At 29.6% G+C, this 27,851-nt stretch overlaps 4 protein-coding genes across 7 annotated transcripts in view; 2 read left to right on the top strand and 2 right to left on the bottom strand.

Moving 5' to 3' along the window:
* Window positions 1-10,424, bottom strand: part of LOC124425424 (protein prickle-like) — a 103,669-nt gene extending 93,245 nt beyond the window's left edge. The window contains exons 1-2 of the mRNA XM_046965725.1: window positions 9,580-10,424; window positions 5,261-5,386 (exon numbers count right to left, since the gene is read on the bottom strand). Coding sequence (XP_046821681.1) covers window positions 5,261-5,385 — 125 coding nt within the window. The 5' untranslated portion in view covers window position 5,386; window positions 9,580-10,424. The remainder of the gene's footprint in view (window positions 1-5,260; window positions 5,387-9,579) is intronic.
* Window positions 10,425-12,895: 2,471 nt separating this feature from the next.
* On the top strand, window positions 12,896-16,754 carry LOC124425447 (tafazzin). Of its 3 annotated transcripts, none has more exons than XM_046965780.1 (7): window positions 12,896-12,935; window positions 13,096-13,399; window positions 13,965-13,970; window positions 14,613-14,741; window positions 15,192-15,435; window positions 15,527-15,781; window positions 15,857-16,754. In XM_046965780.1, the coding sequence occupies exons 1-7, from the start codon at window positions 12,918-12,920 to the stop codon at window positions 15,894-15,896; spliced, it is 996 nt and encodes a 331-aa protein (XP_046821736.1). In that variant the 5' UTR covers window positions 12,896-12,917; the 3' UTR covers window positions 15,897-16,754. The 3 variants fall into 3 exon arrangements, with proteins under 3 accessions (XP_046821736.1, XP_046821737.1, XP_046821738.1); XM_046965782.1 differs by having other exon boundaries at window positions 12,910-12,919; XM_046965781.1 differs by lacking the exon at window positions 13,965-13,970.
* Window positions 16,085-24,134, bottom strand: LOC124425446 (PX domain-containing protein kinase-like protein). 2 transcript variants are annotated; one of them, XM_046965778.1, is made up of 8 exons: window positions 23,676-24,134; window positions 23,104-23,389; window positions 22,593-23,017; window positions 22,340-22,516; window positions 21,862-22,272; window positions 21,626-21,782; window positions 21,513-21,557; window positions 20,302-20,440 (listed from the first exon to the last, which is right to left on the bottom strand). In XM_046965778.1, exons 1-7 carry the CDS (start codon window positions 23,775-23,777, stop codon window positions 21,541-21,543), a joined length of 1,575 nt encoding a protein of 524 aa, XP_046821734.1. In that variant the 5' UTR covers window positions 23,778-24,134; the 3' UTR covers window positions 20,302-20,440; window positions 21,513-21,540. The 2 variants fall into 2 exon arrangements, with proteins under 2 accessions (XP_046821733.1, XP_046821734.1); XM_046965777.1 differs by lacking the exon at window positions 21,513-21,557 and having other exon boundaries at window positions 16,085-20,440; window positions 23,676-24,128.
* An 841-nt stretch (window positions 24,135-24,975) lies between these two features.
* Window positions 24,976-27,851, top strand: part of LOC124425534 (eukaryotic translation initiation factor 2D) — a 4,069-nt gene continuing 1,193 nt past the window's right edge. Inside the window, exons 1-9 of the mRNA XM_046965990.1 lie at window positions 24,976-25,193; window positions 25,272-25,659; window positions 25,727-26,041; window positions 26,129-26,461; window positions 26,554-26,696; window positions 26,872-26,952; window positions 27,034-27,238; window positions 27,314-27,482; window positions 27,569-27,851. The exon at window positions 27,569-27,851 is cut by the window's right edge and continues 1,193 nt beyond it. Coding sequence (XP_046821946.1) covers window positions 25,138-25,193; window positions 25,272-25,659; window positions 25,727-26,041; window positions 26,129-26,461; window positions 26,554-26,696; window positions 26,872-26,952; window positions 27,034-27,238; window positions 27,314-27,482; window positions 27,569-27,648 — 1,770 coding nt within the window. The 5' untranslated portion in view covers window positions 24,976-25,137 and the 3' untranslated portion in view covers window positions 27,649-27,851. The remainder of the gene's footprint in view (window positions 25,194-25,271; window positions 25,660-25,726; window positions 26,042-26,128; window positions 26,462-26,553; window positions 26,697-26,871; window positions 26,953-27,033; window positions 27,239-27,313; window positions 27,483-27,568) is intronic.

Genomic DNA, 27,851 nt, shown 5'->3' on the forward strand with positions numbered 1-27,851 from the left:
CTATAAATACAATTATCTCCTTGAATATTTGTTATTCGAAAAATATTACAAATGTATTATTTGTTCTCGATCTTTCAGTAAAAAAATTAAACAAAATATTAAATAGTAAACGAAAATTGTCGTATTGAAATTAATATATAATCAAAATAAAATCAATGATTTTAAATAAATAAAATGAATAAATAAATATCAATGATTTTTCATCGTAAATAGATCAATATCGTTTTAGAAGATGGCCAAGTTGGATCGATTAATGTATTGAAAATTGTATGATTCCATTGAAAAAAAAAAAAAAAAAAAGAAATTAAAATTAATCACCGCATGTTTTTCTTTAGGTGTATCTACGTACTAATACGTATTAATTATATTGTATTACTTTCACCTCGAAACAAGATAAGTTCAGTTTTTTAATAATAAAAAAAATTTTTCTTACAAGATAAATTGAAGAAAATTGTATTTATAGATTAAAACGTCACCCTGTATACGAGGGAACTTGTTCTTCTTGTTTTTGACTTCCAAATATGTCACCGCAATATGTACTACCCACATAATTATGTTTTAACGACCTTGATTTACCAAGTGTGAATATACATATGTACTATATAATAATATAAAAGATCGACTCTCACTCTATATACAGTTTTTGCTTTTAATTACACGCAATTCAAATTCTAGATTATTCTTATCCAAAGATCTCGCCATTTTTATTCTTCAAACAATATTCACAAAGTCGTAAAACATAACCTGCCGCTTATCTATAGGATGATCGATAAGCTATCAGAAAATTACGTTTAGTCGATTCGATCGGTCCGAAGAAGGTTGTTTATTACAAGAGATATAGTGACTTACCGAACCAGACACTCTAGCTTGCAACAGATAAACTACGAAGTCTGAGAACACACTCTTCTACTTCTACTTCTTCCTTTCCTCTTCATCATCATCATCATCATCATCATCATCATCATCATCGTGATGATGATCCTCCTCCTCTTCTATATCTTGCCTTTGTTAAGAAGCCTATGATTTACTACAAGCCGTTCTCCCAATGTAAATGTTTATACGCTTCTTCCCAAGGCAAGTTTTAAGTAGTCGTTAAATCTAGTTAACTATCAGGCCTCCTTCTCAAATGGAATACGTTCTAACGATGAGATTTAATACGAAACACACCTCATATAGTTCTGAACTAACTTTTAAACGCTAACCTTCTTCTTAGCTAGACCCAGAATAGAAAAGTTTGTTTTCTGTCGTAATAAAAAGAAAAAAAAAAAAACGAAAAAAGAAAAAAAAGACCAAACCAAAAAAAGAAAAAGAAAAGAAATAAAAGAGTCCAACGAGAATACGATGGAACGTCAGATCCCCAGTAGCCATCTTGTGTTGTTTCGAAAGGTCTCCAAGTTTTTGTTGAAGCCCTACGAAAGCCCATCGCAGCGCCACCGTTGAACCACATTCTTTTCCCTTACCGCTTTTCCTTTACCCCTACTCTATCCTTGGATAACCTTGAACAAGCTCACGTAGAAGAAGAACATCGAAAATAATTGATGCAATTCCTCCTCGAACATGTTCCTACTCGCCGTTAAACGACATATTAAACATTCCAATAAAATAAGTTTTTAGTACTGGTATAATCAATGAATTATTATTATTATTATTATTATTATTATACACCATGACTAAATAAACTATTATGCTAAACAAAAAGTCTATTAATACTTACGTACATATATATATATATATACTCCTCTAATGTACTAACCAATGACCGTTTAAATTTACAATGTCAATTCAATCAGTTTTCATGTAATAATATAAGACCGCACAGAAGTGTTTAACAGCATTTTATCCTGATTCCAACAATTCATTCACCTTGTTTAATGAAACCAAGTGGACTCGCTAAAAACTGGTTTATTATTATAACGATCTAGTCCGATTTATTTAACGAACGTATTTTGGTACTAATCGATTTTGATGATCCATTCATGTTGAATAAATGAGTATTAAACCTAAGATGAGGAAAACATGTAAACGTTCGGTAAGAGCGACGTCAAGCCGATTCCCGGAGGCTTTTGTAAGTGTTGCTTCAACACCATCATCATCGTTGAAAGAAAGAGAAAGAAAGAGAAAGAAAAAAAGAGAGAGACCGGAAATGCTACCTACCATCGCGAGAACGACCGAGCCAGTCGATGAAACAACGCAGCGGGTCTCTGCGGAATGTCTATTACGGGATACATCTACCTCTCTCTTTCCCTCCACTCTCTCTCTCTCTCTCTCTCTCTCTCTCTCTCTCTCTCTCTCTCTCTCTATCTCTCTTTCTGTTTCTCTCTTTATTTCTCTCTCTCTCTCTTTCTATCTGTCTCTCTCTCTCTCTCTTTATTTCTCTCTCTCTCTTTCTCTCTTTCTTTCTTTATTTCTCTGGTTATATCTTCGATAATTACGCTCTTCGAACGTCGCTGAGACGTTACTTCGAGAGCCAACGAGCGTAACAAGATGAATTGACGTTTGAATTACGAGACGAGCGTGCAGACACTTGGCGACTAATACGTTCGACTCCGCAAGGTGCACGATCCAATTATTACCCTCTGAGTTCTATGTTTGAGTATCAGATTATCCAATTTTATGTTCTAATCTCCTGCTTATGAGATATTATCATGTTCGAAATTCTAGAAAATCTAGTTACTTGATCTTTTAAAATTTATATATATATATATATGTGTGTAATAAATTCTCAGTACATAAGTGGACTCGGATTGTAAACCGAAATACGTAGTAAATTGTCAGGTATTATTTTATGTTCGAATTGATTCACTATTAAATTTGTAATAGGTATATTAGATCGTTTAATACGAGAATACATCAAATTTGTTAAATTCTAATTTCGTATACGTATTCATACGAAACGTGATCAAAGCTCTAATTTAATAAACACACGCGTTCCGCATTAATAAATTCTATTAGGATACCCTCGCAGAAAAATTTATGCTTTAGGTCAGCACGTATTGAAGGGGAAAAACAAAACAAAAAAAAAACAAAAAAAAGAAAGAAAAGAAAAGAAAAAAAACAAAAAGATAATCTCGTCTGTAAGATAAAATATCTGTAAGATAAATCTTCATTAATCTTAACGATGTAAACGGTAGAGATCGGACAACGAAACAAAAAGAAAAAAAAAAAAAAGAAGACAGAAAAAAATAAATAAGACACTCCCAACGATCATGGGTTAAAAAATACAAGCATTCTCTTCCAACCCTGAAGAATTTTTATCTTTTTTTTTTTTATTTCTTTTTTTTTTTTAACTTTCGAACACACAACGACGAGGGTTCGAGGATCGAAAGGGAGAAGATACATTACGAAAATAATGGCGTATGAACAAAGTTCGGAGCGTTTCGTGAACACGATCGAGGAGGCAGCAGCTTACGAGGCAACATGATAGGGAGGTTCGGTATGTTAATTACAGAGCAACGTGCGTCTCTCTCTCTCTCTCTCTTTTACTCTCCCTATATGCGTTTCCAACCTCCCTCTTGCTCTTGCTCTCTCTCTCTCTCTCTCTCTCTCTCTCTCTCTCACTCCTTCTTTTTCTCTCCCTCGTTGGTTCGTCGGTTGCCAGACGATTCGTCTTGGAACGGCCCATTGCGCTGTTCTCGTTGCACGCAGAGTTCGCGTGAGACCGACGAGTCGACCCTACGACCCGAAGCCGAGAAACGCTTCGTTTTGCCCTCTTTCGACCTTGCCTCCTTGTCTTCTTCATCTTCCTCTCTCTCTCTCTCTCTTTCTCTTTCTGAGCTTCTACTTTACCTCGTTCACCGACGATATCTCTCACGAGAGAGATGCGTTCGTTCGTTCATTCGAGAGAAAAAGAGAGAGAGAGAGAGAGAGAGAAAGAGAGAGAAAGAGAGAGATAGGACGAGATCGAAGAAATCGGTAGACAATTCATGGCTCATGTTCAAGCATGGCTCATGCGCCTGGTTATCAAAGTTAGTGTCTGTGTTAGCTAGGTATTGCTAAGTCTTAGAGAGCCTTACACCGAGCCTACTGTTACCATCACCTTCCCTTCTAATCGTGGCTCTGATCCTCTCCCTCCGGATGCATACAACGGCTATGTTCAAGGTAAAAAATCAAGGTCGTTCTTCGGAGATAAACGCACGTTTGCTCGAAACCCCATTCTCCATCAAGATCGGTTAACATTTTTCACGGTACGAAACTAATCGAGCCTATTAAAATTGTGCACCTGACCGACCGACGTTATATCGTTTAACGATCTTTGCCAAACATTTCTTTTCATTCCCTCCCCCTCCCCCTACCCTTTTCGTACGATTCATAAATCCGTTTTTTTTTTAAGATTTCTATCATTATCTCGTATTTTTCTTTTTTTTTCCCTTCCTTTGAAAAAATTCGATTCAATCGAGATAATATCAATATCTACCAAACTCCATATCAATATTTTCATATCATTGGTTTTTTTTTTCTTTTCTTTTCTGTTCTCTTTTTTTTTTCTTTTTTTTTTTTTTGTTCGTTTGTTTGTTTCCTTTAAAATAACTGGATACTCGATGGGAAGAAAATAATAATTTTTATCGAGGCATCGAATTTGATCAATACAAAATGATCAATAAGAAATATACAAACATCTTTTTCGATACTCTATAAGTCTTCGTGTATGCGTATACATAAGTATATATTTATGTTTAAAGAGAAATTCATTTGTTATATTTAAAGTACTTTGGCTCAATGTATATAAAGGAAAAACATTAAATATTGAATTTCGTAAAGTATTCAAATATTTTAACGACTCGCTTCACGTATATTTTAACTGGAGGGGAGAAAAAAAGAAGAAAAAGAAGAAAAAGAAGAAGAAGAAGAAGAAATATTCGCTCAGAATAAACAGAAAGCATCCGTAGTATCCTACGCGAGAGAGAGCATTCAATGTTAAAGAGGAAACACGGTTGCTCTTGGCGTCGTGACAGCGCAGAATCACATGTTGCAGAACTTGTTCGTGATATACAGCAGCGCGGTAAGAGTAAAAGTAGACAAGACGGAAGCCTCAAAGGCGGAGAACCCGCCCTTTTCACTCACCCTTAACGTGTTAGTTCTGTTTCCGCAAACGATTCAATGCAACAATATTCAAAACATGAATATACGCACGTAAGCGTATGTATATAAAGGGGAAAAAAAAAGAAAAAAAAAATAAATAAATAATAATAATAAGAGGAAGAAAGAAAAACGAAAATATTACGTAATTATAATAATAATCGGATTTATATATTGCGCTCACCTCCAAAAGTGTGGAACATAACCGGCCGGACATAATTCTCGACACTGACCGCACGGTGCACCTTGATAAACGGCATTGTTCGACGAGTAACCACTTGAAGGGCTGTCCTGTCCCTGTGACAACATTCTGGATAGAAAAAAAAAAAGAAAAAAAAATGGGAAAAAAAAGAAAAGAAAGATTAGTTCCACAGATTGAAACTGTAAAATCATTTAAAATAAAAAAAACAAATTATGCATTCGAATAATTCGATTGAAATTATTCCAGTAAAATTTCATACATTTCAATTCCACAATCCCACGGTCATGCCGATTATATCATTACAATGATATAATTCATATATCATACGTTTAACGATAATATTAAACTATGCAGATAACTATGATAACGTGAAAAAAGAAAAGAAAAAAGAAAAAGAAAAAAGCAAAAATATTCGACGTTCTCCTGCTTTTTGATTTTTTTTTTTATCATCAATAAAAGTCTTAAAAAGATGAAGTCTGTTTAAACAACTGAATTCGTATCAATACTAATTGCGATTAATATAATTTTCTTTCAATACGACAATGATCTATAAGAGATATTTCTATATGAACAAGTTATTTCTTGTATCATTTTATCATCATGATTGATGTTATTGTTTTAACCATAAATAGCCTTCTTTTGAAGATCACATTAAGATCACCTTAATATTCTTTATCGGGAATTATATATTTTAATTGGATATTTTATATTATTGACATAGACACATATTCGAAAGACTATTAAATTTTTATATTTAGCACAAATCATTATCGATAATTTATCGATAAATTTCAAAGTTAATATACCATTATGTACAAAGACCAGAATCTCCTGTATGACACGAAATATACATTTTCTAATGCTAATATGCCAATATAATAATATAACTTTGAAACCTTTTCTAATCCAAAAAAAATTACTCAACAAATGAATATTCTACTATAAATTTTTTCAAGAACTCTCAAAGATATAAAAGAATATACAAATGAATATTTTCATATAAGAAATTGAAAGTGATCGTCATATGATCGTCGAATGATTGTACAAGGTCAAAACCAATGAGATCATCTTATGTTTCCTACGTAGATAAAAAAAAATTCTTTTTGTATGAGTCACATTATTCCCTAAAATGCTACACGATATATATATATAAATTGATAATACTTTAAAATATTTTCGCACCCCATTTAACATATATTAAATTAAAATAATTCGCGAGTTTGAATATACAGATGTTCGATGTAACATAAATAATTATTGCTATAGTTCGTATATAATAATAATAATAACAACGTGGTTAAGGAACGATAAACGCTCGTTATACATATCCACTTGTTATTACGTCGTAACGATCGTAATATGGGAAAATTATAAAGACCGGGAGAGATAGGAGCGTGACATTTTTCACCAAATTTATACGACATGCAATCCCCGAAGAGAAATTAATTAAAGGGCCCTATCTAATATGAGAAAATAAAAGGAGGTAAGGGAAGAACGGGGGAGAGCGGGTTACGCCAACGGTGAATTAATAAAACTGAGGTCCGTAATTAACGAGTAAACGATGTCCCACCATGCTCCACCGATCGTCATTGATTAAACGACACATACGATGTAATTATACCTCTCAAGCTAAATTTTATTACAGCGAAAATAGTTCTCGCGCCTCACTACAATCTACTAGATCGAATCTCAAAATTCATCCTCTCTCTCTCTCTCTCTCTCTTTCCCTCTTTCTTTCTATCTCTCTGTGTATCTGTCTCTTTCTCTTACTATGGATATAAATCATTTTCTTATCGAATATTAATGTCGATCTTTGATTTTTTTCCCTCTTACTACGCAAAAAAAACGATAATTCTTCATAAAGCAAGATGAATGATCGAACTACGTTAAGAGGTTACTTTACTAGTATTTATTGGATTTCTATTAAACAGTAAAATAAAAAAAAAAAACTTTATCTACAATTTACCCCGATAATTTTATTCTAAAGGCTCGTTTCATTCAATAAAACAAAATGTCGATGAGTATCTATAAATATTTTTTTGTTCTTCTTTTTTTTTTTTCTTAATCGTTGTCATTAGTAAAATATATGATAGTTCATGATCACATATTAGACAATAATAAAGTAATAAATTACTCGTCGATGAGAAATATTATTTTTTAAGAAAATTTCATAAAAATTTATATATAATGATATAAAAATTATGAAATTTTCTCACTATTATCTATTCTTTTTCTTTTTTTTTTTTCTTTTTGTTTTGCATAATCAATAAATTACTTAAATTACTTAAATCATCTAAAGCGTTCTAAGAGTTATCTAAAACGTTCATATCCCAAGACTTTATTAGTCGGCTTTAAATTAATATCATCGAAGTTATCCATGCCGTGATACTGATTAAAAATAAGTAACTATCTATGAATTACAGTTAAATTAAAAGAAATAGAAACCATTTCAAATTACGTCTACACTATGTTAGATAACTTTTTTTTTCTTCTTTTTTTTTTTTTTTTTTTTTTTTTTTTATAATTGAAATGAGAACGAGAGTGAGTAAATGAACAAATGACGATTTAATATCTTCTATGGGGAAAGATGAATTAGAAACGTGTCTTACTAGCGGTAATTAGTAATTTTTTTCCATCGTTAACGTTAAGTATGCCGACATATGTTATACGTAGTAGATAATAGCATTGACGATAGCGTGATTCGCGGTATGTTAATGCCCACGTGATAGCCATACGTTTATGAGCATTTTCCCTCCGTGTACTTTATAATTCGCAAAACGACCAATTAACATTCTCCGAAAAGAGAAAGAAGATGAAGACGAAAAGACGAAGACGAAGACGTAAAAAAAGAAGAAGAAGAAGAAGAAGTAAGTGCTCTTAACGAGATCGAAATGCCTACTAAACTATCTAAACCATAATGTTTCGTTTTTGCTTACTCCCGAGACCTTTCGTAGAAAATTATCCGGATTGTTTCTGTTTTTTTTTTCTTTTTTCTTTTCTTTTCCTTTATCTGTTTTCGTCTTCTTTCGATCATTACGTTAATTTCGTAAAAATTCTTTTAAATCCTAATTGTTCTTGATAATACCTTTTTTAAAAACAAAACGAAAAAGAGCGAGAGAGAGAGAGAGAGAGAGAGAGAGAGAGGAAAAAGGAAAAAAAAAGGAAAACAGAATATTTCCGAAGAAATTCGTATTGTCATGCATCTCACGTTCAAATTTCTTCGCTATGACTACTTTCTCATGGAAACAGTAATATTGCTTTCACTTTTACACATGGCCAGAAAAGAAACACGACGAAATATAATTCGCAATCAAAGTCCCTGGTAACTTTCTCGCGAGATAAAGACGTACGATATCCCGCTGTGTTCGGTTGCTCTCGAAGGATGCTTGCTTCTCTGTTAGCAGAGAGAAAGAGAGAAGAAGGCTCGAAGGTTCTCTCTCACTCTCTCTCTCTCCCTCTTTCTCTTTCTCTTTCTCTTTCTCTTTCTATCTATCTATTTATCTCTATCTTTCTTTCCGTAGAGCTGAAGCAAAACAAGTGTTCACGAAGTATTTATTATTTTACGTTTTCGTCTACGTTTTCGTTTACGTTGACAACAATAATAAAAATATAATAAATAAAAAATTAAAAGGACAAAGATTAAAAATATTCTTTTCTTTATGCGTAATAAATGAATCAACAAAGAATATCTATTGAAATAAATTTCTACGTTGTCACCATTGTGGAATTAAAATTAAATTTCGATAAAAAAATTTTCAATAAGAAATAATAAGTATATCTGTTAGCTTTCATCATTGTCATTGTACGAAACGTTTTTTTTTTCCTAATAATTATGATTAATATTTATGAATACTTTCCTTTGAGACAAGTAATTTAAATGTTTAAGTAATCTACCATAAAAAAAAAAAAAGAGAAATAAAAAGAGAATAAAGAACAGAAGTTACATCGAATATTTTCTTCTTGAAACAAGATCAAATAAAAAAAAAAAATTATTCCAAATGCGTAACGCTCGATTGATTCGATAAATATATAATATCCATAGTATCTATGTAATGTACGTAAGTATAAATTCGACAGGTTAGTCTCGTTAGGTGCAAGCAGCAAAGAGGATCATCGATCGAGAGCATGCGCGTATGCGCTCATACTCGTGCCAAAGAAGAAGACGAAGAAGAAGAAGAAGAAGAAGAAGAGGAGGAGGAGGAGGAGGAGGAGGAGGAGGAGGAGAAGAAGGAGGACGAGGAAGAATAAGAAAAAGAAGGAAAGAAAATGGAAGAAAAGGAAAGAAGAGCTTACGTATCTACCTATTGCTTTCCTCCTCGTACCAGCCGAGAGATGCTGCGCCGGCAAATCGGAGCGCGCGTTACACGGAATCCTTTTACTCGAGTTCCCCCTCCCGCAAATTTCTCAGCTCCTCCCGAACGTTCTCCAGCACCTCCTCAACTACTACTACTACTACTACTACTAGTACTACTACTACTACTTCGTCTCCTTCTTCTTCTTCTTCTTCTTCTTCTTCTTCTTCTTCTACTTTTTCCTCGTCTTCTGGTGGTCTCCCCTATGTAACAACAGCAACAGCAGCAACGGCAGCAACAGTAACAGCAGGAACAACGACGTCGACGATAATTCCAAAAACAACGACTCGTTAAACGTCGATTACGTAGGATTCTTCTGATACTCTCTATCACTAATTTTTCACAAACAACCACGCACAAGCTCTTAATGTGAAACAACAGAACACCGCATTCACTAGCAGCACCACCTGCACATTCACAGGCACCTGCACCTGCATTAGCCAGCGAACGAAGAAGAAACGGCGAATCCTGGCGTCCCTTCGCTATGCGAGAGGATCGTCGTTGTTTAATCGTGAAGCTAGTGACCACCAAGAGAGACGACGACGACGTGAACGACAACGACAACGACGACAACGACAACGACAACGACCGGGATAACGAAAAGAGGGACAACGACGACGAAGACGATGGCATCCTCGCGACATCACCGTCCACTGCACTCTCGAGACGAGCTATCTCGCTCGCTCGCTCGCTCTCTCTCTTTCTCTCTCTCTCTCTCTTTTTCTCTTTCTCTGTTTCTCTTTCTCTTTCTCTCTCTCTTGCTCGCTTACTTGCTTCTTAACTCCTTTCTCCCTTCTTCCTGTCTTTGTCCCTTTCTCTTTCTCTTTTTCTCTTTCTCCTACCTTCTCTTCACCTTTTTTTCCTCTCGTCCCGTCCCTTTGATCCTTTTCTCCATCTCTCTCATTCTCTCTCTCATTCTCTCTCTCTCTCTTTCTCTCTCCCTTTCTCTCTCTCTCTCTCTCTCTCTCTCTCTCTTTCTCTTACCGTAACGATAAAATCCGAACGACTAAAAAGCCCGGCCGCCGACTTTCACACGACCGGGGATCGACATTTACGATTTAAAGTTCGTTGCGTGCACGCAATTGACAGGATAAAGATATAGAGAAATGGGGGAGGGGGAGGGGAATGAAAAAAGAAGAAGAAGAAGAGAAAGGAAAGAAAGAGAGAGAGAGAGAGAGAGAGAGAGAAAAAGAGAGAGAAAATAAGGGAGAAGAAAGAAGAGATAACGAGGCATCGATTGGAAGTAACGAAAGGATCCTTTTTTTTCTGTTTCTTGATCCTTCTTTTTTCCTTCTTTCTTTTCTTTTCTTTTTCTTTCCTTTCCTTTCTTTTTACTTGACGAGAGTAGTAATAATAATAATAATAATAATAATAATAATAATAATAATAATAATAATAATAATAATAATAAGAATAAGAATAATAATAATAATAATAATAATAATAATAATAATAAAACAAAAGAAAAAAAAAAGAGTAGAGAGACAGAGTAATAGTAACCGAGAAACGAGAAAAAGATCAACAAAAATTCTTCGGGATATCGGATTCGATGCTCCCACGATTCCGCGTCAACGCACGCGCGCACAGTCAAGAGACTCGAGCTGGACTGACCGCCGAGATGAGGCCCTTTTCTCCCCTCTCCTCCTTGTCCTTCTTCTTCTTCTTCTCTCTACTACCTCACCATCTCGGCCCGAAACCCCCGGCTCCCTTCACGCCCCCTCTCCTTTCGCTTCTTACCTTTCTTCCCCTTCTTCTCCATTCGCATGCCGCGGGCCCTTCTTCCTATATACGCTCTCCTCCTCCTCCTCCTCCTCTACACCTCTTCATCCACCTCTTACTCCTCTTATTCTTCCTCCTCCTCTAACTCCTTTTCTCCTCCTCTTCTTCTTCATTCTCCTCTTTATCCTCCCACCGTGACTCTTCACTCTAGCTTTCTCTCTTGGTTAGCAGACTCCTTTCATTCTTTTCCTTCTTCCTTGTCGATTCATTTCTCTCTTTCTCTCTCTCTCTCTCTCTTATATATATATATATATATATATATATATATATATATATATATATATATATATATCATACACGGTACCTATAAAGCCGATGAATCTATCTTAGGTAAAGATATTATATACACACGTGCAATTTACTGTACGTTCGTAACCTTTTTTTAAACGAAAGATAATATAGGACAACAATTGTTGCAAAGTAAATTGTAAAAAAGAAATATCATAGATCATATGCTTCACATGTTGAATATGTAACAATGGCACAATATATGTAAATATTTTTTTTTATTTTATATTCTTTAATTTTTTGTTTTTTCTTTGTTTTTTCTTTTTTATAATTTATTAATTCATACTTTTATGATTCAATATTTAACATAAAATAAATGATATTAAACATAAAATAATATTTTGCATACTTTTCAAAGGTAATTAAATTTATATATATATATATATATAGTATATATTATATATATTATATATATATATATATACAAATTTATAAATATATATACAATGATTCTTTTATAAAATGACTTACGATTGTTATTTAGATTTGAAATTATACGAATAAATATTTTCTAGTATAAATATTCAATTCTACGGAAACAAATTTTTTTCTAACGGAAACTAATAAAAGATACTTCAAGATATTTTTGTTTCTTCCTTCTTTTTTCATTTAATGGAATATATACTTCTCTTTTTTTTTTTGTAAAGCATATAAAACGTTCTCGTAACGATTTCAAAGACCTGTTTCGCAGACCGAAAATATTTACATATGTATATCTGAAGTCTATAACTAAAAAACAATAAATTGCCAATATATATATATATATATTTCATAAAATCGATATAACGTTCGTTGCAACATTGAATAATATCGTGACATGGATCGTTTGAATTGTTTAAAAAAAGAAAAAAAAATATGACTAACACTACGTGAAAGAAAATAAAACGTTAACATGACCTTCAAGCTTTTTTAACTAGTTATATGGCAATTTCTTTTTTATTTTTAAATATTGCATGACTAAGCTTATTTATTATTCACCTTAACAAAAACAGTCCGATATTGATTATTAATGACAACTTAAACGTTTAATTATCTATTACACCATATCAATATGCAATAACACCCAAGAACTAAAAGATGGAACCTAAGAAAATATCCAAACTTTATTACAAATTATATGTAATGTATATTGTTCAATAATATTCAATTTTATTATTTAAAAGCGCGCGCTTTTTAAAGATTAATATTGCGCATGGCCAACGAGGCGCTGTTTCCTTCTCATGTACGTCACGTTCGTGGTAAGCGATTTAATATACATATATATGTATATATATATATATATATATATATATATATATATATATATATATATATAACTTAGTAACGTGAATGATATCGAAACTCGTTTTATTTTTCCGATCGAATTAATAAAGAACTTTTTGTATCGTTTCATTAAAGACGAGTGTTATGATTCGATCATCTCACGTGACGCACTTCATGAAAAATAGTGTGAAGTTGGCAGGAAGATGGCTGATCAGAATTACGAAAGAGTGGACAGTCCCTCGCGGGGATACCGCTTCCCATTCTCTCGCAGAACTACATTACTTCTCATTTCTTCGTTCACCGAAGTCAACGAAACGTAGCACTATGATGTACGATATCAAGTGGATCATACCTAAACTTCGAACTCCAACGAGATTATGGAACATAGCGAGTAGCATAACCTTCGCTGCCGTTGGGATATTCTCAAAAATCATCATAGGTATGTGTCTGTTTCTATATATCATTTTATGACGCAGTATTATTTTTTAATGAATCATTTACGATCACTTTACATTTTATCTACATGTTGTATACTCTTAATATTTGTTTCTAGTTTCTTTTTTTTTTCTTTTCTTTTTTTTTTCTTTTTTTTTTCACCCGTTGTTGATTATGCTCGTACGAATTTTAAAAGGGTTATTACGAATAATTGATAATAAGTACTTTTAGATGATTCTGATTTTCTTTTATTCATTAATGACTCAGTGCTTTCACTTGTTACAATAAATTTATTCCTTTTACTTTTATTTACTGTATATACATATATATATATCTTCTACGCTCTGAAAAATATAACTTTTTTGACACGCAAAGTACCATTAAAATGTTTTTTACGTGTTACTTTCTTTCCAATTCACTGTCATTATGGAATATCATAAAAAATAAATTAAACGTAGTTAGTTGATAGAAGGTCATAAGTTTATCTTTCAGGAATAGGTTATCTTCTTTAAAAGGTTTTAACTATTATATGTAAATGAGTTATGCGTATGTCTGTCCTACGTGATTAGATAAAGGTAATTTTAATTTCTTCTTTATTTTATTACACATCTCTAATTTAATTTCTATTTTCATTAAAATTGATAACGTTTCGACATACTTTTTTTTTTTTTAGTAAAGAGAAAACTCATAAATATATTTTATATTTTATTATCTCATCTATATATAATTTGTATATAAATATTATTATAGTAAATATAACAAATAATATAATAATGAATACGAATTAATTTTTGTTTTTTTTTCCACACATTAAAAGTACTGTAATACTATTATTTGATATTCTAAGAAGCATTCTAATGACGTCAGTATCGTCTGTGACAATAATTTTAAATTTAACATGTTAATCAGAAATTATTTTTAAATAATTATCATCGATTTTTTTTAATTTATTACTTTACTACATTTATTTTTTCTTATCAAAACGAAATCCTTATATATAACCTATATTATATATGTATATATAAAATATATAAATATATAATATATAATATATATAATATATTATAAAAATTTCGTTTGAATAAGAAAAGAAATATATATATATATAATATATATATATATAATATATATATATATATATATATATATATATATATATATATATATATATATATATAAGAATATAATTTTCTTAATAAAAATATTCTTTCATTAAGAATGGCTGAATAAAGCATTGGTCTACAACAAACATATCATTAACCGGGCCTTAGATGAACGACCGAAAAATGTTCCTCTTATTACTGTCTCGAATCATCACAGTTGTTTCGACGATCCTGGTATATGGGGTAAGTTTGTACCTTTATTTGTGTTACCGCAAAATATACGAAGCATCGACCGGTTCATCACTTATTCTGATTGCACAACGCATTTACATGTAACATAAAAATTTTTAATAAATTATGCATGCATAGATCCATATATAAATCATATTGTATTTATCATCTACTACGTACTAATAAATTATTTATTTTTCTTTTTTAAAGAAACACTTTAATTATCTCTCTTTTTTTTATTTCTCCCGCCCCCCCTCTCTCTCTCTTACTTTTTTTTCTTTCTTTTTTCTCTCCCTTTTTTCTCTCTCTCTCTCTCTCTCTCTCTCTCGCTCGTTTCTTCGTATTCTGAATATGCCCGCAAGCTCTCCCTCTGAGACATATATAATCTTTTCTTTCTCAGAATGACGTCGCTAATCGATCGAATGAAAGAATTAAAGACAGAAAATCTCTGAACTCATTTAGCCACACTGGACCTGAGACATTTGCTGAATCGTCGTAGGATGAGATGGTCCCTCGCCGCACATGACATTTGTTTCACGAATGTTTGGCATTCCTACTTCTTTATGCTTGGCAAGTGCATACCTGTCGTACGAGGCAATGGTGTTTATCAGGAAGCTATTGACTTCTGCATCGAAAAGCTGACTTCTGGGGATTGGATCCACGTGTTTCCTGAAGGAAAAGTCAACATGTTTAAGGAAAACATGAGGTCTATATATTTATCATTTATCCATATGTATATACATAATTTAAATTGATGAAGAATAATCGCATAGAAAGTAATATTTGATTTTGTCCAGGTTGAAATGGGGTATTGGAAGATTGATATTAGAATCCCCTGTTACACCTCTAGTAATTCCTATATGTCATCTTGGCATGGATCAAGTCCTTCCTAATGAGCCACCATATATGTTTAAAACGCGAAAAAAGGTTACCATGAATTATGGTAAACCCATAGATTTTAGTGAATTGTTGAGGAATTTAAAAGAAACTAAAGCAACAGAAGTAGAGGCCAGAAAAGCTATCACTGATTGTATTCAGGAAGAACTTTTGAGGTAAAGCTTTTCTTTGACTTTTTCTTTTTCTTTCTTTTTTTCGTTTCTTTTTTTTAATTCTCCTGTAATTTACAGATTAAAGATAGCAACGGAAAAGCTTCATGAAAAATTATGACATCAAATTAAATTTCACAGATAATTTTTTCCTAGCCTTAATCGCCAGTTGCCGATAAAAAAATGGAAAAGTATCGATAATGATATACAATTTAAATTTCACATATCATTTTACAAATATTAACGAAATGCAAAATTGGAGAAAAAAAAACCATTAATTAGTAATTATATAATTTCCATTATTTCTGGTTTTTTTTTTTTTTTTTTTTTTACTTTCTATATTTGTTGATTACAAAATTTGCATAATATTTATCAATGCAAATTATAATTTATTTTTTCTTTTTTAATCAATTTAATAACACATACCACTGTGTACATATTTATGCCAATAATGACAAAAAGGCGAATGGAAAAAATTTATCGATATATTTAATCAAAAGCTTCCTAAATAAACATTTCTTGAAGATGCAAGATGTAGATAATTTTGAAAATGCTATGACTTGTATTTTTAATATGACTCCATGATTTAACATTTAGTTTAAGTTAAATTATTAAAACATCAATATATATATTACGTAAAAGTTATATATATATATATATATATATATATATATATATATATATATATATATATATATGTATGTATGTATGTATATGTATGTTTGAAAAGAAAACCTTATAATCTTCAATAATCAATTGAAAAACTATAAAGTAATTTGACCATCGAAAAAAGGTTTCTTTGTTCACAGTATCGATGACAGTAATGATGACAATTCTATTATAATCAAATGATAATTCTATTGCAATTACCAATTGTATAATGATTTAAAAAAACTGCATGTACTCATTTATCAGCTTTTAAAAACTTGTTCCTAATAGTAAGTTTGTACCATTAATACAATTATAATATTTTCCACTATTCGTTGATATTTATTTTCATAATTATTTCATAATATTACAAAAAAAATTTAATTTTTTTTGTTCTTAGAAATAATCAATGAATCGTATTAAAAATCTGTTTGAAATAAATAGAACATAAAATACAACTTTACAACATAAATACTATTTTTATATATCTATGAACTTACAGACATCTTTTAGTATACAATTAAGTATACAAGGATCTTAAATGTAAAGTATAATTTATATAAAATAAATATTCAAGGAATAACGTCTATAGTAATTTTAAAAATCGTTTACAAAATAGAAAATTTGTATTTTTATGATTTCTATTACTTTTCACTTAAAAGAAATAGAGACACCTGTATTTACAATAATTCTTTACAGCAAATATTGTTTTTTTTTTCTTTTTTTTTTCTTTTTTATTTTTATTTTTTTATTTTTTTTATTTATTTTTTTTTTTTTTGTATCTCTTGTGATATTTTTCTAATTTATGTTGTTATATCGTGTTTCTCTGTTTATTTGTTATTATTTTAAATAAATCCCTTGTAAACCAAATATGTAAATTTTAGAATAGTTAGTTTAGCTTTGATTACAGACTAAATTGTTGGATTGTATGTGCATAATTTACACTTGCTTTTATTTAAAAAAATGTCATTGTTGGAAGCCTATTACATCTATAAATGATATATAATTAAAAAAAAAAAAAATATATATATATATATATTAACATCAAATTATAAGTTTAATCAAGTACCTATCAAATTAGATATTATTTAGTAAAATAACATTAAATAGATTATTTTTTAAATTTCAAAAGAGCATTTATTCTAAATTTTGCTTTCACGTTATTTTAAGTTTATGTTTGGTTTATATTTATACTTTATTTGTATATTTCATCATCATCATATATATATATAGCTTTTTATATGTGTCATTTTCAGTGCAATAAAAACTTTATTATTATAACTACTGCTTTTATTTTATTCTTTTATTATTTCTTTCAGAATAAACGTATGTAGTAGCTATAAAAAGATCTTTGGCTAAGTCAAAGCGTTAATATTCTTCTCTCACAACATTCTATTTTCTAAACTGATTTGAATTTTTCAAATTATAATTCCTTCTGTGTGTAAGAATCTTTTCTTAAAACTTTTCATTATATAATATTATATTATTAAATGGCAAAATGTGTTTTATTTTGATATGGAATAATTCGAATGTTTTTTAACGGTCTTTATACATCGACGTAACTATGGTAACAATGACATTCTACTATAAATTAATCTTTTCAATATATTTTTGTTTGTTTAAATAAGCTGTATAAACTACTTGACACCATAATACAATTATTAGAGCCACATATACATATAATATAGTTTTTCTATAATTCTTAAAGTGACATGAGAATGTGTACATAATTTTATTATAATAATAATAATAAAAATAAACGTTGGATAGAATCTAGAAATAGTTGCTTTTCTCATAAAATATATGAATCTGTTTGTTAAATGCATTACTCAAATTTTTTTTAAATCACTGTACACACAAGTATATCGTTCGAGGAAGAATTAATTTTTTCCACATTTTTTTAAACTCATTTAAAAATACTATTAATCATGTAATTTTGTGTCCCTTGGTAGTTATAATTTTTGATTTTAAAGACATTTTAAAGCCCTACATACAAGGGACATTAGGTGTATTAAAATAATGTTTATATTACATTTTCCGATTTAACATCGATAGATAATGACATTCATAGTATCCTACAGAAAGATAATTTATTCTACAAACTAACAATATAACGAAGGTTATTAACGCAATGATTACGTATGTCTTGGCACGTTTTTTTTTTGCTTATGAAACTGGTTAGAATGATCTTATAAATGATACAAAAAGGACATACGATCTTCTCGCCTTATATTTCGCGTACGTAAACATAAATTATGCATTTTTATCATTATAAACGTTTGATATATATATATATATATATAAAGTAAAGCTAACGGAAGGAATAACTAAAATACGACATTATCACACTCTGACATATAATGTTTTTCGTCTACGTGTTATATTCCATAACGAAAATAGTCTGATATATCTAGAATGAAAGAAACAATTTGATGTAAAAAATATTATTATATATCTTAAATAGTTTCAAATCCTTTTAAGGTATGAAAAAATTTCTCGAACCTTTACATCTTTCTCTGGACGGTTTCTAAAAGAAAGAGACAATCAAAAGATTTTATTTGATAAGATTCTGATAAAAACAATTGGTGTTCATATTTTTCTTTTCTTTTTTTTTTTGTTTTTTTTTTTTTTTGTTTTTTTACTGTCTGTATGAATATGAATTCAGTTTAAAAAGTTATAGAGATATATATGCAAATCTATATAAGCAATTCTCTTTAGTTGTGTGGTTTACTCCTATTTCATGTTTTTATGCATATTATAATGTATATAGATAATAGGAGATGAGAAACAATTATATTTATATTTATCATTGTAATCGTTAAAATTTGGTTTTCTATATATATTTTTTAGAATTTTCATGAAATCTTGTTATAATAATATTTTTAAATATGATTACTATAATAAGTGGATACACATATTATATAAATTTAAATACATTGCACACAAGATGTCTCTAAACAGAATGATAAAAGATACATAAAAAATAATAATAATCATATTTCATATATCTCCTCCTTTTTTTAATACAATAAGATTAAATATCGTATGTAATATGAGTTTAGATACATTATACTAAGAGACATCTCAAAAAAAATAATAAAATATATATAAAGAAATACTAACATTTATATTTCATGTATCTGTGTCTCTTAATACGATACGATTAAATATCGTATTTATCTTATGAATATGTGTTTGTTCACTTAATATTTCTCTCTCTCTCTTTCTCTCTCTCTCTCTCTCTCTCTCTCCTTCTCCCTCTTCCTCCTCACCCCTCTCTCTCTCTTTCTCTCTTTCAAAAGTCCATTTCACTTAGAAACATTATACGAAGTATTTTATAATTTCAGATAATTAATACTTCACAAAAAAATTGTATGACTATAAAATCTTGTGTATTGGAAAATTTGGTACTATATAATACTACTATAAGATAAATAAAAAAATTTTTATATAATTTCAGGCACTACCAAATTAATAATGATTATACATTTAACTTTAATTTTATAGTTTTTTTAAGTCTTCCAATTCATTCATGACATTTTTTTTTAGAATACTGTATGTAATTATATATATATATATATATATATATTTTTTTTTTTCTTTTTGTAATATTTTCTCTACATTATTTTTTACCAGTACATCCATAATTTTGTAGATTTATGTACACAGAGTGGTACTTGCAATACTAAATAATTTTAAAATGTTGTACTTAAATTTTTCTCGTATAGAACAAACATTTCTTTAATTCAATAAACTCACGTTTTCTTATAACAAGAAAAAAAAAAGAACAACATTACTTACGAAATGATTTGTTCTTTGAGAAGGTTCTCTAATGATTACCATTGACAATTCTACGAAGTTTACTTTTATCAAACGAACAGATACTTCCGAGTAAAGCTGCACGTTCGTTGCCTGGTTTTGATATAGGGGCCTCTACTTCACCAGATGACACAGACGCTGGTGGTAATGGATTGATGTTTTTAACAGGTACATCACCATGTGGCATTTCTGTAAAACCTTAGATTAAAAATATTTCAATGTTATTACGTTTATTATGTTTATCACGACATAAATATAGTTTTTGCATTCTATTAAATTTTATATATATATATTATATATTTGCAACAAAATTATGAATATAAAATAAATATATCCGTATAAAAATACTACAATATATTCCTATTTTTTTTATAAGCAAATATATATATATACATAGGATGTTTAAAAAAGGATTCACAGAACTAAGAGGACATTAATTAATACTCATTAAACTGAGTAAACAAGATAGTCAACGATTAATCAAGATAGGCTGAAAAATTGATCTTGATTGAGTTATAAGTAATTTTTAATTTTTGTGATGACAGTGATTTACTTCCAGTCATCCTATATAATGTATAAAGATTTACCTTAATGTTCTCTTATTTTAATGTTTACAAATACTGTTCTACTTATCTTTCTTCATTTGATAGATACTTAGTAATTGTTGCTGTAAATCTTGCATATCATTAATGGGAGATGGATAAACTAAGTACTTAAAATAAACACAAAAATATAGAGTATTTAAATTAAAAGACTGGAAGGTCATGCAACTAATTCATTCAATTCTATCTATCTTTCACTAAAATTAAATTTAAATATTATTTTATAATGATTATAAAATAAGATGTATTTGTCAATATGTTTTTGTCTATTTCTGTATTTTTTGATATGTAAGATATATAGTACATGACATTGTTTGTAAACATCAAAATAAGAGTATGATACGGTAATTCTTGTCAATCATCTATTTGACTAAGCATTTTTTACTTAGCTTAATAAGTACTATATGTCTTCCAAATTTAAATCTCTCTTTTTTCTTTTAATATCCTATATATTTTAGTCATGCATAAAGATTCATAAAGGAGATACATAATTCATATAACTGTTTCACAAAGTGCGTATATGATTCTTGATACATGTAATGTAATGTAATGTAATGTAATGTAATGTAATGTAATGTAATGTAACATATGTAAGAAATTTTGTATGTATATTCATGCGATGATATGGGAGAAAGTTTAACAAATATGAATGCATATGAACGACCTACGTGAAAGAAATGACCGTAGTATGCGCCATCAACTTTTGTGCCCAGCTGATTAAAAAGGTGGACATTGATTAGTATTAATGAAGATAATAATAATATGACTAAGGAAAACTTACCAAGCGATGGGGGCGTTAATGTTCCAACACTGGTAGCAGTAGATGTACTCGTTGGGCTATCAGATCTTTCTGAACTTTTATCATTTACTTGTTTTGTACCATTTGTTCCCAATTGATTAGACATATGTTGTTCCTGTGCTAATTTTTGCTCCTTTTTCTAGTACAGATAATAAGATTTCCATTAATATCGATATAATGATTATTTATTATATTTAAAATAAAACTAAAAATCTTACCAATTTCTGTTTTCGTTTTTTCATTTCTTCTTCAGTGCTCATCAATTCTTGAACCTTCACAAGCCTTTTCTGATGTCTAACTACCTTTTGTTCATCTCTCAATCTTTGCTCTGCTTTATTCATTGCTTCTTGTAAAGCTTCCTTCAAATGATTACTAAGTTTAAAATGTGGTTTTTCTATAGAACTGATAGCGAGATTCGTACGTCGCACTGTTTCAAAAAATGGGTGCTCTAGCAAACGTTGAACCTTAGGTAAGTCCTGCTTGAGAGCCTCTGGTGATAAAATTACCTCCAGTAGATTTTTCAATGTTATATCGCAAGTTGGCATTTCAGAACACATTGCTTCTAATAATGGTCTGCCAAATGCCATCTCATATAATACATGTCCAAACGAATAGACATCCACTTGAGTCTAAATAAAGTCAATTTAATTGTTTATATAAAATGATTGTATATTAATTATTTAATATTGAACAAACCGTGGCATGAAGTTTTCGTCTCTGAACAACATAAGGCCTATAAAATGCTGGTAAACCCAAAAGGCCATTTTCTATATCTAATAATTTAGCACATCCCTGTGTCAATAATATGTTGCCTGTATGTAGATGCCCATAAGGTAATCCTTTCTCATGTAAAAAACTTAACGCTTCCAATATCTGTAATACGATACATTAAATTAGGAACTATTAACTTTAATATTTATTTCCATCTTGAAGTTCAATAATTATTAACCTGATAACCATAAGTAGTAACTTCAGGTAATGTGAGTGATTTAACTTGTTTTGGATTTCCATACTTTTTTATGAATGACTGCTTAGGTTTGGTCATACAAAGTATATCACGCAGTGTACCCGTTGGACAAAAATTTCTTATCATAAGAGCTCCATTCTCTGTTACATGCTGGTGAACTATTGGTTCAATGTAATTATGTTTCAAAGTACCCAGACTTTTGAAAACCCCTTGCATATCTTTGTCCTGAAGATGCTTATCTGGTCCAAATTCTACCCAAGCAAGTAAATATTCTTGCTTTGGATTTTGACGATTCTTAACAGTATAATAATATTTTCTTAACCGCCATCCCATATCAGGAATAGCTTTCCCAACTTCGAAATTAGCATCACTGCGTAAAGCTAATGATACTTGCTGTAGTGCTATTTCTACAAAAGAATATATAAAAAAAAAAGGAAATTACATGTACATCCATAAAATATACAAATGAACAAAATCTTTTTATATGACCTACCATGTAACGGCGTTGTATAATTATCAGGATCTAAAAATTTTTTCATAGGAAGAGATGATGCCAATATGGGATTCATTAGTACTATATTTAAATAATTCTGTAAAGCTAGTTGACGTTGAGCTATAAAGTCAGGCTCCATGTTTCCAATGATCTTTTTAGGAGGTAATGGCAGGTCAATGCCTGATAATGACAAAACTGCATTAAGTTGAACGAAGTCATTGTAACGTTTGCTCACTCTCCACGTTTTTTCAGGTAGAGGACCGCGTTGTACTCTAATCACATATTCCTACATAAACAAATAAAAAGAAAAATAAACAAAAGAAAAAGAAAGAGAAAAGAAAAAGGAAAAAAAAAGAAAAAAGAAGAAAACAATAAAATACTGACAATAAGACTATTCGCTAATTAAGACGACGTTTATTATCCTAACGTGAAAGAAAAAAAAAAAAAAACATTATCTGAACCATTTAGAGAATATAAATATTCTTAAAAGAAATACATGAAAATTATCGAAATGCTATTATCAATAGGTAAATATAATTAAATTTAAAGATCGTATAAAACGAGAAACTTACCGTATGCCCGTCAATTGTTCTAGCATTTTCAATGACACTTGTCAACTTCTCTGTATCATCTAACAATATTTTATTAGTATACCTCTTCTCAAATAAAGCCATTGATTAATATTAATCCGATGAAACGCAGAGCCCGTCAGGGGCGATCTGCGATAATATTCCGCGTAAATCCAACGCGTAACCATACATAACATACTTTAGCTTCATTTCAGCATTGGTAAACGTAAATTCAGTGATAACATTGACCTCACTGTTATCAAATATTCTCCCTGGTATTTAATTTCACTGACAATAGCATATACGTTATTTAGATGAAGCATCAATCCTGAACAACCATTTTATTAATTCGTCGCCGACTAACGTCACAACCAAGAACTATTACCTGCTACTACTTGTTAAAAATAAAATACAGTCAGAAAACAAACGATGTATCATAGATATTCACGAATACGTATTTCGATTGGTAATACGATGAACATAAAGGATATTATTATTATAACATATCGTTGTTTAAAATGATTCAAAAAAAATAAAAAATAAAAAAAGAATAAATGTTTAATTATTTGTATCACTGAATCTAAAAGGATAATGAAAGTTAAGGCTATTCGTTACATCAGATTTTATGTTTAACACGAACAATGAGTAACAGGCATAATACTAAATCGATTATTATGAACAAGATCTAATTTTTAGATATATATTATTTTTATAAAAATCATATCATTAGTTTCTTTTCTTATTATTATCTATAAAAGATAAAAGATTTTTTCATATAGAAAAAAATAGTTCTCTTTTGATTCTATTATTATTATTACTATAGAATAATAATAACAATAGAAAAAGAAGCATGTAAGTATATATATATATATATATATATATATATATATATTTATATAAAATATTTGATATATAAATATTCATTAATATTCGTATCAATTATATTTATTATCCTTTATGTTTTTATATCGTAAACTAAATACGTAACATTGCGTCTTATCTAACACGAATTAATGCGACCGAATATATAACCATTAAAGAAAAATATAAATGTGAAATTTATTCTAACCAAAATTAATCCGATCATTATAATATTATGAACAATTAAACAAATATAATTTATTTAAGCTTATGAATTTATATGATATCACATAGCAATGACAATATTCCCTGTTTGCGCTTGTAGTTCATATTTTATCCGTACTTGTCGCTAAAGTCAAATACTTTTCTAGGGAAAGTGTGATGAACAACCTTAAACGATAAAAATCTCTACAAAACGGACGCACTCTTTGATCAGTATATTTGGAATATTATTCGATTTACTTATATATATATGTATGTGTTGCAATATTAGCACTACTGTATTGAATCTACACAAGTGATTGTCATACGAATGGGGATTCGCTAGAGTGTTTACAGTATGTAATTTTTTATAAATGTTATTTGGAATAATACAAAAATTACGATGTTTATTAAACCGTTCAAAGTAAAATCTAATAACCAATTAAAGGGTACTGAAAGGTCAGTTTAATATGTTTCATTTTATTTCACATATTCTTCTATATCTATTAAATTATGTGATTTTTGATATGATTCCAGGAAAAAATTATGCGAATATGTATTATCAATGTATTCTTGTTTAACAGAAGAAACGGTACAAGTTTTGTTACCAAAAAAAGAATCGATTACTGTAATGAGAATAGTAACTCATAATGGTCAACTATGTAAATTATATTGCGTTGCCAGAATACCATTATTCTTTCAATTAGAAGCATCCTCGTCAATGTTTTTTCCAACGATCTACACATTATGGCATCATCCACATTTATTACATGATTTTACTATGCGTATTCAAGTATTACCAAAATTGATTGAAGGGGCAGATTTGATGTTACCTGGATTAGTAGTAAAAGAACCAATAACATTCTATTCTTATGGTAAATTAGCAAAAGGTACACCGGTATCAGTGAACACAGAAGAAAATAAGGTATTGCTTTTTTAATTGAGATAATAAACAAAAGAATTATGAATAATTATATGAAATTTTACAACAGGCACCAATAGCTGTTGGAGTTACTGCACTATCCAGCGAAGATATGTATTTATCTGCAGGTCGTGGGAAATGTATACAAATTTATCATGTAATGGGTGATAATCTTTGTCAATTAGGAAAATCACCTGTTAGACCCGATCTTGGTCTTCCAAATGTTTCCGAAGAAGATCAATTAGATGACAATGAAAGAGATAATGAAAAATCAGAAATTACAAAAAATGATTCTGACGATGCTAAACCATTGTCTAATTTAATAAATGAATTAGAAATTGGTAATGATGATGTTAATGCTGATAAAACAGATTCCATATCTCAAGTAAGTATATCTACATTTTCAAATCTTAAAATAATATATTTTCATAATTTTTATATTTTCTAAATAAAAATTTTACATTACTTATAGGATATTGCAAATGAAAAAGAGGAACAAGCAGAAAGCACAACAAACACAATTTCTGGAACATCTGATTTTATTGATCTTACAAAAGAAATGGATGAATTATTAGAGTATTGCTTTTTAAAAGCATGCAAAACAACGCTCAAAGCCAATGATTTGCCCATGTTAACCTCTAATTTTTTTAAAAATCATTTATTAACAGCCTGTCCACCGGATAAAAATATAGATATAAAAAAATCAAGATACAAAAAGCTATCTGTTTTTCTGACAGATATGAAGGCTAAAGGACTTATTAATACTTCTGTGACAAAAGGAGTGGAAAGTTTATTGTCAGTGGAGGTAATTTTTAATAATTAATTTGTGAAATTTATTAAAACAGTTATGACTAATTCATTTTTCTTTCTAACATCATTTCTTTTTTTTTCACTTAGTTCAAACATCCCTTGTTAAAAGAATTAGTTATTAACGAAACATCGGTACCGTCAGAACCAGTTGCTTCAAATACAGTTGGTGTATCAGACTGTTATAAAGTAACTACTGATGTTTTACCAATATTATCGATATACGGATACGAGTAAGTAAATATATACTATTTTAGGCAATTATTGTCTTATTGCGATACGATATTTGCAGAAGGCACAATCTTTTGTACAGAACAGATGTCAAGAAAAGTTTCATCATACACGATTACGCTTTATTATAATATGAGAAATATTTGTATATATTTTCCTGCAATGTGATGATTACAGAAAAGGCGACACTATAGAAAGACGACAAATCAGAGAGTGTTTTACAAAATATGTCAAACAAGAAAATCTTCAAGATGGAAAGTGAGTAAAAATTAAATATGTATTTCAATATTTATTGTAATAAGATAAGCTTGATGATATAAAATTGTCAATACTTCGTAGAATTTTGAAGCTAAATCCACAACTTGCTGGAATTTTAAAAACTAAAGAACATCAAGAAACTTTGTCAATGGAGGATGGAATTAATAAGTTTGTAGGTCGCATGACACATATGCATCAAATAACATTAGCTGGCACAACGATCTTACACAAAGGAAAATTGGAACCCATCGACATGAGAGTAACCATGAGATCAGGAGGGAAAAAAGTAAGTTAACGTGTAGTAAAAAGATGAAAAATAAAAATGGGATTGTATTATATTTCAATATGATATAACTTTAAGGTTACATTAGTAAATAATCTAGAAGCATTTGGAATAAACTCCAAAGACTTTAGTAAAGAGTGTCAAAATATTGGTGCAAGTGCTACGGTCACGGATGATCCTGGAAAAAAGACACCAAGCGTTTTAGTACAGGGAAATCAAATTTTGTATGTATACAAACTATTGACAGGTAAGAGATTAATTATCTATATATCAAATAATAGATATGTTTTTTGATATTATTGTATTGTTAATTAAAAAAATTTTAATTTCTAGAAAAATATGGAATTAAGAAAACTTATATACGAGGTTTGGAATTTGCACCGAAAAAGTACAATGCCAACAAAAAAAAATAAACTACGATATGCATTCTAATAATATCTGAATAATTATGATATATATATATATGTATATGTATGTATGTATGTATGTATATATGTATATATATATATATATATATATATATATATATATATATATATATATACAATATTAAATGTAATTCATCTTCAGTAATGTAATTAAAACCAGTCTGATTCTTTTAAAACGAACTAGTATG

Source organism: Vespa crabro, chromosome 7 (genome assembly GCF_910589235.1).
Source record: "Vespa crabro chromosome 7, iyVesCrab1.2, whole genome shotgun sequence".
Classification (NCBI taxonomy): Eukaryota; Metazoa; Arthropoda; class Insecta; order Hymenoptera; family Vespidae; genus Vespa; species Vespa crabro.